This window comes from Miscanthus floridulus, chromosome 13 (assembly GCF_019320115.1).
Source record: "Miscanthus floridulus cultivar M001 chromosome 13, ASM1932011v1, whole genome shotgun sequence".
NCBI classification, from domain to species: Eukaryota; Viridiplantae; Streptophyta; class Magnoliopsida; order Poales; family Poaceae; genus Miscanthus; species Miscanthus floridulus.
Genome location: NC_089592.1, coordinates 11,128,369 through 11,141,198, shown reverse-complemented (window position 1 = coordinate 11,141,198; position 12,830 = coordinate 11,128,369). Strand labels below are relative to the sequence as shown.

The 12,830-nt window shown below is 47.4% G+C and overlaps 1 protein-coding gene across 1 annotated transcript; it reads right to left on the bottom strand.

The window, feature by feature from the left end:
• Positions 1–12,078: 12,078 nt before the first annotated feature.
• LOC136499446 (uncharacterized) lies at positions 12,079–12,546 on the bottom strand. Its single transcript, XM_066495099.1, has one exon. It carries the CDS (start codon positions 12,544–12,546, stop codon positions 12,079–12,081), a length of 468 nt encoding a protein of 155 aa, XP_066351196.1.
• Positions 12,547–12,830: the final 284 nt, after the last annotated feature.

Genomic DNA, 12,830 nt, shown 5'->3' with positions numbered 1-12,830 from the left:
GTGAGGAAGCGGGCGGCGGGTCATTGATGAAGGTGACCTCGGAAGTGGTTCCAAGATCAGATCTACAGTTGTAGGCGCAGGGGTGGTCAGCGCAAAAATGATCTACACCGGCTCGAGGAGCTGTCCGACTCCATCAGCATTGATGACCCACGAGATGGATCTGACCATGAAGATCTGGCCGGGCTACAGAAGGGATGAAGAGCATGTGGAATAAGCCATCTTGTTCAACAAGGAAACAGCACGCACAGCCCCTACCTGGCTCACCAACTATTGATAGAATATCGTCGGTAGTCCTCCGAGGGGTATCCCACGAAGGTAGATTGATCGACAGAGGAGCGTGAGATCAAGAACAAGAAGGCAACAGAGATACATGAGTTAGACAGGTTTAGGCCGTTAGTATGATGTAATACCTTACTCCTGTGGTCTATTGGTTTGTATTAGCTATCGTCTGATATTTCGCGTGTTTGGAGGGGGTCCCTGCCCACCTTATATAGTTCGGGGAGCAGGGTTACAAGTCAGTTAGATCTAAGAGATAACCAGAAAGTAATAATTGATTATAGGAATCTTAGGATCATACATATACTAACAGAACTCGTAGTATCTTTGGGATATCTTCCAGATGTCTTGCAAAAGGCGCCGACCAGAGTCATGCCCCGCAAGGCTTCGTCTTATGGGCTAGGCCGCCCCTGAGGGTGCAGCCCATGTGGTCTGCCGTGGGTATCCGGGGTCATACCCCCCATAGGGCGTTATAGACCTGAGCATATGGGTATCATGACTCACAGTGAAAGTGTACAACCTCTACAGAGTGTAAAACTGGTATATCAGTCGTGCTCACGGTCATGAGCGGCCTTAGAACATTTATGGAATAGATGATCACTAAGAATTATCTGTTTATGCTATTCATTATTCATGTTTACATTGATCATGTATTTTACTTTGGGATTGAAGCAACTTGTTGCTACTCTTATGCTAAAATTGTGACAATTAAAAGCTGAATGTTGTTAAACCTGTGTCAAGCCTTTTGAGCCTCATGAACCCCATGTTACACTTGTTGAGTACGACATATACTTATGCTTGTCTATTTTCATTATTTTGATAAAAATCCTAGATGGGTAATAGATGGCTATGGTAATGACGACTTTCCTAAGGATTACTAGACTTGTGGTCAACCAGTTGACGTCCCTATGATATGGAGCTTTCGTGAGAGATTTTTCTTTATACTTCTGCTATATTTATGTGAAGACTATGTCTTATTATTCATGATGTAATAAGCACTTGTGATGGTACTATTTATAATTTGTTGGCTTATGTGTGTGACTGATCTCTGGGCGCATATAAGATCAAGCATCCCATTTTATCCTTAAACTTGGGTGTGACAGATTGGTATCAGAGCCGTGTGGACTATAGGACGTAAGCCTAGTTAGCAATGGTCGTTTTAGCTTCTTTTGCTTCACTCATTTCATGCTTTTCATCTCACCCTTGTTATTTGCTAAAGTTTTATACTTCTTTTGCCTCACTCTATTATGAATTTTTTTGCTTCTATTCTAACTAAATCTAATTCTATAGATGCCTCATTCCAACAAGACCGCCCACATTAGCTATAGAGGACCATGCTTCACTGAAGGAAATCATCCCCTAGGTGTGGGGTGGACCAAGGAGTTTTATTTCCAGCATGGGGATGACACGGCCTACTTCCATTCCCTACTCATAACAGTGCTTGTATGTTACTACTCCGACTTGTGTCTCGTTGTGCAATATCGTTGCACTGAGTACTGGCACCCCCATGAAGCTACATACTGGAAGACAGACTTGTTTGTCACTGGTTGGGATGAAGCTAGGAAGGCTCATAGGGTGAAAACCTATCACACTAATCTGGTGAGTCATGCTACTATGGAGGATGCAGCCTATGAAGCTTGTATGATATACCGTGCCCGACGATTTGAGAAAATGAAGGAAGATCCATTCAGGTTTCTTCCTCATTGTGACCCTAAAAAAGAAGGATGGGAGATGATGGAGCCTCAAGGTCTTGATACGACTACAAAGGTGATGGTCCATTTTGCTAGGGAGATACTCCAGAAGAATGATGTCCTTAAGGAAGAATTGGAAAAGGAAAAGAAGGCTCACAAAAGAGTTGCAAGGTAGCTTGATGAGTATAGGACCCAGCTCAAGATGCCCAAGATCTATAAGAAGCTACCCAGAGTTCGTTACCATAGGAGTTTAGAGTCCCTTATGTAATAAAGATGTTAGTAGCATGGGTCAAGTGGAGTCAAGTCGAGTCAAATAGTGTGGTGTGAACTTTGGTGTGCCTAGTTGATTTATTATTATGTTTATGTGTGAGTTGGATTTTTGTAATGAGTGCTGGAACTTTGTAGTCATGTCCGCAAGTTTCATAGTTAAGAATATTAAAGTTTGAGTCAATAAATAAATAGTTGGGTTTGGTACATCTTGTTCTCTTGGATCTGTTTATCAGAGCAGTCTGCACTTATCTCAATGCCAATCTAAATCTACTTGACCAAAAATTATGAATTTTTTATCAGAACAATTAGACTTAAGTATCTTTCTAATGCCTCTAGAATCACCCCTATACCTGATCTGGTTTGTGCAATATGGCTGTTTCAATTTGAAGTTTCTGCGCAGTCTAGAATCTAGGACAGTTTCGGTTGTATCCTATTTTGAGTAACCTAACGACAGAATCTAGGCATGTGTTCTAGATAAAAGTTGTAGATAATTTCTTGAGCTTTCCAATCATGTAAAGCACACCTCTTTTGGATATATGGAACTCGAGATATGACCATTTTATCGAGTTACTGATGTTGGAACTCATCCAGAAAATTTTCAGAATGTATTCTATATCTCTATAAGTGTCTATAATTTGAAAATCTCTAAATTTTGAATATTTGTATTGGATGTCAGATGTCCAAAAGAGTAAGAGGCCAAGGTCGTGGAGGTGTTCGCCCACATCCACCACCACCACCGCCACCTACTATTGAGCAGCTTCTAGCGGTACTGTCGATGGAATATCATCGGCAGTCCACCAAGGGGTATCCCACGATGGTAGATTGATCGGCAGAGGAGCGTGTAATCAAGAACAAGAAGGCAACAGAGACACACGAGTTATACAGGTTCAGGTCGTCAGCATGACGTAATACCTTACTCCTGTGGTCTGTTGGTTTGTATTAGCTATCGTATGATTTGCTATTATTTTGTAGGGGGTCCCTGCCCGCCTTATATAGTCCGGGGAGCAAGGTTATAAGTCGGTTAGATCTAAGAGATAACCGGAAAGTAATAATAGATTACAAGAAAAACGGGATTGTACATATCCTATCAGATCATGTAACATCTTCCGGATATCCTCCCCATGCCTTGCGGGAGGCGCCGAGCAGAATTGTGCCCCACAAGGCTACTTCTCGTGGGCTGGACTACCCCTAGAGGCGTAGCCCATGTGGCCTGCTGTGGGTATCTGGGGTCATACCCCCCACAGCTAGTCCCCGAGCGCCTTGTACCCATTGAGCAACGCCGTCTTGAACTTTTTTCGAGCAGGTGCGAACAAAAACCGAGCTGTCCAAATCATGGTCCGACCACCATAATGAATCGTCGAGCAGTTGTGAGCAGCTGCCAAGCAGCGTGCACCATCGCTGACCAGTATGTTCCGAGCACGGCTTGACATAAGGGTGTAAGGAGCTCAATTTCAGAATTGAAAATTCCTACGCGGTAAAATGAAGTGTGCCCATTTAGAGTCCGACCACGAGGTTAAAGATACCTTGGTTTAACTTTTAGAGGCTCGAAGTCTTTCAGAAGAAACAAACACATTTGCCGCAAGGTGAAGTGTGCCCACTTAGTCCCCGAGCCTGACAGTAGGTGACGTAGTCACATGGTGCCAGGCTCAGAAAATATTGAACCAGCCGAGCAGGTAACCAGTCCCCGAGCGTAGCCTTGAGATGAAAAACAAACACATTCACCGTAAGGTGAAGTGTGCCCACTTAGTCCCCGAGCCTGACAGTAGGTGACGTAGTCACGTGGTGCTGGGCTCAGAAAAAAGTAATCCACCCAAGCAAGTAGCCAGTCCCCGTGTGTCTGGCGTAGATATCGAATAAATCAAACCGTGGAGAAAAAATCAGAGTAATGGCTGTGCAGCATCGGGTACTGAGCCTCATTAAATTGTGGAGAAATCGGTGAATATTTGGCGGCGATAAATGAGCGACGTGGGCTACTGTTACGTGATAGCCCAATTTGCGGCCATTAACCCATGTTGGTGGAGTCGAAGTAGCGCTAATAGCAGGAACGGTTTCCCAAAAACCCTCAGACACAATGAAAACTGGAGGAAGTGCTTTATAACCACGCCGCCACATACATCGCCTCCTACCTCACTGAATCTGCCTTTCTTCCTTCCTTCGCAATCCCTATGCTCCATATTCCGCACCATCGCGAGCACTTGCCTCCAACCCAGTTCCAATCCGGAGAGAATGGTGCCGAAAAAAGGAGCCGCAAAGCCGAGGAAGGTGGCCACCAGAGCCAGCCGCGATGAGGAGTGGGTGTCGTCGAAGACGGCTGCGGCGGATCTCAATAGGATGGTGGCGGCGGGCGTTCTCCTAGACCACCTCACTGCTGGATGGCGGGCGGCTAGTGGTGAGCCCTTCCCAACACCACATACTGATGAGGCTGTAGTATTTGAAGATTATTTCTGGCGAGGATTAGGGTTTCTAGTCCACCCCTTTTGAGGGATCTTATGGAGTTTTGGGCGATTGGCCTCTATAATCTGCATCCCAACACCATTCTGCACGTGTCTATCTTTATCCATTTCTGCGAGGCGTTTCTCGGTGTTCTTCCGCACTTCAACCTCTTCAGGCACCTGTTCTATCTGAAGAAGAAGGGGGGCAGCGGTTCCAAGGTGGTCGGCGACATGTACCTACAACTCAAGGATGGGATGGCCAACAAATATATCAGCGTACCGCTAAATACCTCCCTCAAAGGTTGGAACGCCAGATGGTTCTATATCAAACAAAGTCACCCAATGATTCGATGCGACGTCCACCACATCTCGGTTAATCATAGTAACTGGTCGGAGAGACCCAACAATGCTGACATGGAGCAGGTAATGGAACTTCTAGACTTGATTAAGGGCATGGAGCTTAGGGGTGAACTGGTGGCAGCTAGGTTCATAGTGCGGTGCGTCCAGCCCTGCAAAGAGAGGGCCCACCCAGCGTTCGACTATAAAGGCGACAACGATGGTACCCGGGAAAACACAGACCATCTGACGAAGAAAGAAGTAATAGACCATGCCATGGACCTATTTACTTCCAATGTCTCATTCAGTTGGCCAAAAGGAACGAAGGCTTTCAACTGTACCAATCCACCTCCTCAGGTAACCCTTTCACCTTGCATTGTTTAGTCATCAATTTTCGAGCAAAGGACTGCCTTACTTATGTAAAGATCCATTCGTAGGACAGGGCAATATACTTTTCAAACGTGCTAAGAGCCAATTGGCCGAAAGGAGTGGACATTCGGCGGCCGCTACAGTCCAAAGAGGAGGAGCAGAGCACCTTGTCAGATAGTCCATCCCTAGCATCAGAGAAGATCCATGGGAAAAGATTGGCAATAGATGAGCCAGTCCAAAAAAGGAGAAAACCTCAAGCTCTACTGCACCAAAAATGGGCGGCGTCACGCTTGGTGAAGACCGAACCGCTCGACCACGAAGAAACGCTGTGCTAGAGTGGTCGGACGATGACGAGGACCAGGCAGCGCATCCGCCGAGCACTAAAGAGCCATCGACGGATGCCAAAGCTCCTGAGCAGCAAGCGAGGAGAAGCTTTGTGCGGGCAACGACGGAAGTCCTAGCGGCGTAGACGACCAAAGTCCCCGAGCAGCAAGAGGGGATAACCACAGAGCAGCACACAGAGGCGGCCCCGGGGCACCAAGCAGAGCGGCACTCTGTTGTAGAGGAGTAGGAGTCCTCCCATCAGGTGGACCAAGCAGCAGTGCCTAGGGGATCAGGCAGGCATCGCCAGTTCAAGAAATTTAATCGGAAAACCAAACCATAAGTATATTTGCCTTGGAGTAATAATATTGTTCTTTGAATTTTCTTGATTACTGAAAAGCCAATATTACGTAGGGCAACGCCGAGGCCCATACCCTCAGTAGAAAAAATGCCAACTGCCCCTATCCGGGAGTCTCCGAGTGCTCGGCCAATAGAGGACGGGCCAGCTACCGCTGCCAGCGGTCCTGGCGATGGTGAATCATTGGCGCACACGACAGGCGCGTCGGCGACCGTGTCTGAGGCTACAACTAAAAAGGTCGGTACTTTGGAAGCGAAAACTGCAGTTGTTGTTGATGCACCAGAGGCTGAGGATGCAACTCCATCAACGGCTGAGGAGCAACCTTCACCATCCGCAGTGATGCCAGGAGTGGACGGAGCAGCTATCCGACCATGGAGTCCCCTAGTGGTCCCTCAATCGACGGTAGAGGAGGACAAGGTTGTGGAGATCGAGCGTGCCGCACCCAAGCCCCAGTCCATCCGGATTCTCCGAAAAAGCAGGGAAGAGGTGGTAGTTGTCGAGGAAGAAGACACCACCAGGGAAATAAAGAGGTTAAAATCCGTCGTTGCTGGTGTTATGACTCAAATCGAGGTGAGCGACGCACCTGAAACACTGATATATGTTGTTGGAAACCATGGTTTATCTCTAGCATTGTTCATCTATAGGGGATAGCTCGAATAGCCGAGCAGCGACATCAACTGATGAAGAGGATGGAGCCCCTCGCTGAGGAAAACAAGAAACTCTGGGAGGCGTTAAACCTTTCGGAGAAGGATATTAGGAGGGCCCAGCGCGAGCGGGACCTTGCAGAGTCTAACTCACGGGACCTTGAACATCAGAAGGGGGTTTTGTTCGAACAATTAATGGCTGCATCCGAGCAGCTGAAGAAGAAGTCCGAGCAACTAGCGATTGTATCAGAGGAGCTAAAAAATATGTCCGAGCAATTGGGCAAGAAAACCGGAGAACTCAAAAATAAATCCAAGCAACTTGATCGGAAGTGCCAGCAGTTCGAGGATGTATCCAAGCAGAAATCTGGTATGCCTTACTACATAATGTACTTTGCAATGATTTTCCAATCCGCTATTATAATAACTATTGTGCTTGCAGAGCAAGACGCAGAACTCAGCCAGCTTCGCCAGACCATCGAGCAAATTCGGTAAGAGAAAGCGAAAGAGTCGGAGCGAGCAGCCAAACTGGCCAGAGAACTGAAAGGTAGATACCCCCTGATCAGAAGTAATGTTGTAGTACTTTTCTGGTCTGACGAACCATTCTAATTTTTGTAGATTACCGCCATAAAACCAAGGCACAGTTCGATGTGCTGGTACAGGAAGCCAAAGTCCAGAAAGACAACTTCACCATTATATCCGCCGCAATAGCACCAGTACTCGACTGCGTTGACATTGAACCGGCACCCCGTCCTGACAGCAGGCAGCAAGGGCTAGACACCGTCATTCAGAGATGAAAGGCAGAGTGGGAGAATTTCAAAAATTTCAACCGTGACACCGTTTTGACCGCCGCTACTCATGCCCTTGCAGTGGTTTGGTCCCACTATCCGTCTATCGACATCCAATCGATAGGTGGTGGGTTCGCAGACAGGCTGAGTGATGCGCAAACCCAGCAACTAGAGGATGATGTTGAAGATGTAGCAAAAATGCTTGTCGGCGATATAGATCTATTTGGTGAAACAGAAGCTAGTGGTGAATCTTAACGAACTGCTCGGATATTGTCGCCTGTACTACTTACTTTATTTAGCGATGAAGAGTCGTTTATGTTAACAACCCGATGCCGTTATGCATAATTTAAGCAGTGTTCGATCAGTTAGTTTGCACTAAACCTGATGCTTTAGCTAACCCGTAATTTGTAACGCGGAGCACATAGCCTGTGTGCATGTTGGGAAAACAAGCGTTGCAATAGGACCGTAGCCTACCGCCCGATTCATAGAGCACGGAGCCCATAGCACGTGTGGTGGGATATTAGAGCCTTGGTTTCCTCCATAATTATCAAAGCAAAACACATGCTGCCCAGCGGCCGATTTGATTAACTTGCCAAGAAAATTAGTTAAAGTGGCGTCCGAGCAGTTAGTCTATGCCTGAAATCATGGCCTTGATTAGCCCATAGTCCATAGCGTCGAGCGCAGAGACCCTGACACGTGTAGGATTAACAGGCATGACCAAGGAACCACAGCCGACCAACCGAAACGCAGAGCGCGGAGCCCCTTAGCGCGTGTAGGAAGTAATCGGAGACTGGGTCTTCCCCACAGAAAACAGAAAAGAAAAGCGAGTGTTGCTCGACGATCGGCGAGCTATGTTACGAAATTTGGGGTGCAAAAATCATCGTCGTTTTTAGGAGGAAAAACTTATGTGATTCGGAGAGAACATAATAGGCGATTTTTTGGAGAAATCGTGTTCATCGATTTTTGGAGTTATCATGTTCGACAATTTGGAGTTAACGTGTTCGGCGTTTCGGAGGAATCGTTTTTGGCGATTTGGAGAAATCATGATCGGCAATTTGGAGAAATCGTTTTTGGCGATTTGGAGTTATCGTGATCGGCAATTTGGAGAAATCGTTTTTGATGATTTGGAGTTATCGTGATCGACGATTTGGAGAAATCATTTTTGGCGATTTGGAGAAATCGTGCTCGGCGATTTGGAGAAATCATTTTTGGCGATTTGGAGAAATCATGCTCGGCGATTTGGAGAAATCGTGTTTGGCGATTTGGGCGTAGTTGGCGAGCATATTGGAGGTCGTCACGGAGTGGTGTATAGCCCGATAACGGTAAGTGAAACTTAGAATGGAGGAAAAAATGGAGGAAAATTATGGAGACTAGAACTTTATTAATATGAAAATAAAGAATACATATCTGTGTTATTTTAGGGGTAGAAACGTATAAGGTGCTCTATGTGCCAGGAGTTGGGAACATCGAGTCCATCTAAGTCACATAAGTGATAAGACCTTGGTCGAGTAACACCTTTTATGACGTAAGGGCCCTCCCAAGGTGAAGACAGCTTGTGAAGCCCTTCGGTTTTTTGTTTTCGACGTAAGACGAGGTCGCCGATTGCGAACGAATGACCTTTGACGTTACGGTTGTAATACCTCCGCAGACCTTCGAGGTACTTGGCTATGTGAACACAAGTAATCAGATGCTCTTCCTCAGCCCAATCAATGTCTTCTGTCCGAACAGCTGCGGCTTGCTCTTCATCATAATTTTCTACTCTAGGTGCTCGGAATGCAATATCCGCTGGGAGTATGGCCTCTGAGCCATAGACCATAAAATATGGAGATACGCCAGTACTGCGACTAGCTTGAGTGCGCAGTCCCCAGACCACAGCTGGTAGTTCTTTGAGCCATCTGCCCGGATGCTTTTCTTCTTTCTGATAGAGCCATTTTTTGAGGGCGTCGAGGATCATACCATTAGCCCATACGACCTGACCATTAGCTCTAGGATGAGCAACGGAAACGTATTTAACAGAGATGCACCGGTCTTCGCAGAAGTCCCAAAAATGATGGCCGATAAAAGTTGTCCCGAGGTCGGTGATGATGCCGTTCGGGAGACCGATTCTATGTATGATGTCTTCAAAGAGCTCGACTGCTTTCTTAGCAGTAGCTGTGATGAGTGGTTTGTACTCAATCCACTTGGAGAACTTATCAATGGCGACGTACAGATACCAGAAACCTCCTGGCATAGGTTTGAAAGGCTCGATCATATCCAGTCCCCAGCATGAGAATGGCCAGGAAGCTAGAATGGTCTGTAGTTCCTGTGCCGGTACATGTATTTGCTTGGCAAAAAACTGACAACCCTCACATCATCGAACGAGGTCTTCCGCATCAAAGATGGCTGTGGGCTAGTAAAAACCTACTCGGAAAGCTTTGCCGACTAGTGTTCTCGAAGCCGCATGATTGCCACAAGAACCAGAGTGAATTTCGGAAAGTAGCTTCACACCGTCGTCTTGGCTGATGCACTTCTGCAGTATCCCTTCCTTGGCACTTTTCCTCATTAGGCTACTATCTACCAACACGTAATGCTTGCTTTGGCAAATTAGTCGGTCGGTTTCGGTTTTGTCGGCGGGTACTTCGTCGTTGGAGAGGTATTTGATGAACTGTTCCCTCCAATCGGCGACCGATGAAGGTACCGCGAGTACCAACTGCTCAGCAGGGGGTACTTCTACAACTTCCTTATCTTCTTTAATGGATGGTGTCAGGAGGTCTTGGACAAAAACCCCTAGTAGAGCCACGGCGCGAGAAGATCCTATCTTTGACAGCTGGTCGGCTTGTTGGTTTTGATCCCGTACCACGTGGTGGTACTCGATACCATAGAATTTCCCTTTAAGCTTCCTGATTCGGCGTAGTATGCGTCCATTTTCTCACTAGAACAGGACCAATCCTTATTGAGTTGGTTGATAACCAGTGCGGAATCCCCATATACCATGAGGCGTTTGACGCCGAGCTCGACGGCTATACGGAGACCATGGAGACATGCTTCATACTCCACAGTGTTGTTGGAGGCTAGAAAATGTATGCGAAGAACATATCAGAGTTTATCCTTTGTCAGTGTGATGAACAGAATACCCGCACCAGCACCATTGATGTTAAGGGCGCCGTCGAAATACATCACCCAGTGCTCGGGGCAGGTAGCGGCAATGGGTTCTTGGATCTCAGTCCACTCGGCGATGAAATCAGCGAGCCCCTGTGACTTAACGGTCAGTCTGCTTCTGAAGTCAATGGAGTAAGTGCCGAGCTCAACATCCCACTTGATTATACGACCATTGGCCTCTTTATTGCAGAGAATATCCCCAAGAGGGAACTCTGTGACCACGACGATCTTGTAATATTCAAAGTAATGTTGGAGCTTACGTGAGGTAATCAAAATTGCATATAACAGCTTTTGCACCTGAGGATAACAAGTTTTAGGCTCATTAAGTACCTCGCTGATGAAGTAGACCGGACGTTGTACCTTGTAGGCGTGTCCAGTTTCCTCGCGTTCAACGACAATAGCCATACTGACAACTCAAGAAGTGGCGGCGATGTAAACCAGCAGAGTTTCATCTGGTCGTGGCGCTGTCATGATTGGAGGTTTTGTTAGAAACAACTTGAGCTGCTCGAAAGCTATGTCTGCCGCCTCTGACTAAGAAAAAAGCTCGGAGGCCTTGAGGAGCTTGAAGAAAGGTAGCCCTTTTTCACCGAGGCGTGAGATAAATTGGCTTAACGCAGCCATGCAGCCTGTAAGCTTCTGTATGTCCTTGACACACGTCGGTCGTTTCATGTTGGTGATGGCAGAGACCTTATCAGGGTTCGGTTCAATGCCCCGAGTGCTCACGATGTAGCCCAGCAGGATACCGGATGGAACTCCAAAGATGCACTTTGAAGGGTTCAGCTTCCATCGGTATTTGCTTAGGTTGGAGAAAGTTTCTTCAAGGTCAGCGATAAGATTGTAGGCGGTTCTAGTTTTGACGACCACGTCGTCGATGTAGGCTTCGACGTTGTGGCCGATCTGTTGGTCGAGGCACGCCTGGATAGCCCTTTGGTAGGTCGCGCTGGCGTTCTTTAGTCCGAAGGACATAGTGGTGTAACAGTATGCACCGAAGGGTGTGATGAACGACGTTTTGACCTAGTCTTCTTTCTTGAGGGAGATCTGATGGTATCCAGAGTAACAGTCAAGAAATGAGAGCAATTCGTAGCCAGCGGTGGAGTCTACAACCTCGTCTATCCGAGGCAGGCCGAAGGGGTCTTTAGGGCAGTGTTTGTTAAGATTAGTATAATCAACACACATTCTCCATTCTTTATTCTTTTTCTTAACAAGAACAGGATTAGCTAACCAATCTAGATGATACACTTCTTTTATAAATCCGGCAGCTAAGAGCTGTTTTATTTCTACCCTAATAGCCACCTTTTTGTCCAGCGTGAATCGGCGAAGTTTTTGCTTGATCGGTTTAGCGGTCGGTGAGACGTTCAAGGAGTGCTCGATCTTCTCCCGTGGTACCCCCGGCATGTCTATAGGTTTCCAAGCAAACACATCGGCGTTGGTACATAGGAAGGATACGAGCGCGCTTTCCTATTTGGGGTCAAGGTGAGCCCCAATTTTCACCGTCTTGGAAGGGTCGTCGAGGCCGAGGCCGATCTCCTTGACTTCCTTGGACTTGGCGAAGGCACGAGGAGGTTCTGGGATCTCCATGTCGTTAGCAGATGGCATCTTGGCTTCGGCGACCATGCTAGCCATCTGGATGGAGAGGTCGGTGGCTTCGGCAAGGGCGAGACTTTCTGTCTCGTAGGCGTAGGTGACGGAGAGGTTGGCCCGCAAACACAGGACCCCTACGCGCGAAGGCATCTTTAACACCAAATACGCATAGTGTGGAATGGCCATGAACTTGGCTAGAGCCGGTCGCCCCAGTATGGCATGATAGGCGGTGTCGAAGTCGGCGACGTAGAAGTTGATATGCTCCACTCGGTAGTTGGTTGCCGTGCCGAACTGTACTGGTAGGGTAATTTCCCCAAGCGGTCTGGATGCCCTACCAAGTACCATGCCCCAGAAGGAGTCTAAAGGCGTGAGATCTGTTGGCCTGAGGCCGAGCTCCCTTAGGGCCCCAGCGAAGAGTAGATTCAAAGCGCTCCCACCATCGATGAGGACTTTTCTGAAGAGCACCTTCTAGATAGTCATGTCAAGGATGAGGGGAAAACACCCTATGTAGGGTATGTCCGCCCACTAGTCAGCTCTGCTGAAGGTGATGGAGACTTCGGACCATGGGCGATAGCTAGGGTTGGTGGTAGTTTCTTCTAAAACAACGGCGAGCATGCGTCGGGCAGCGA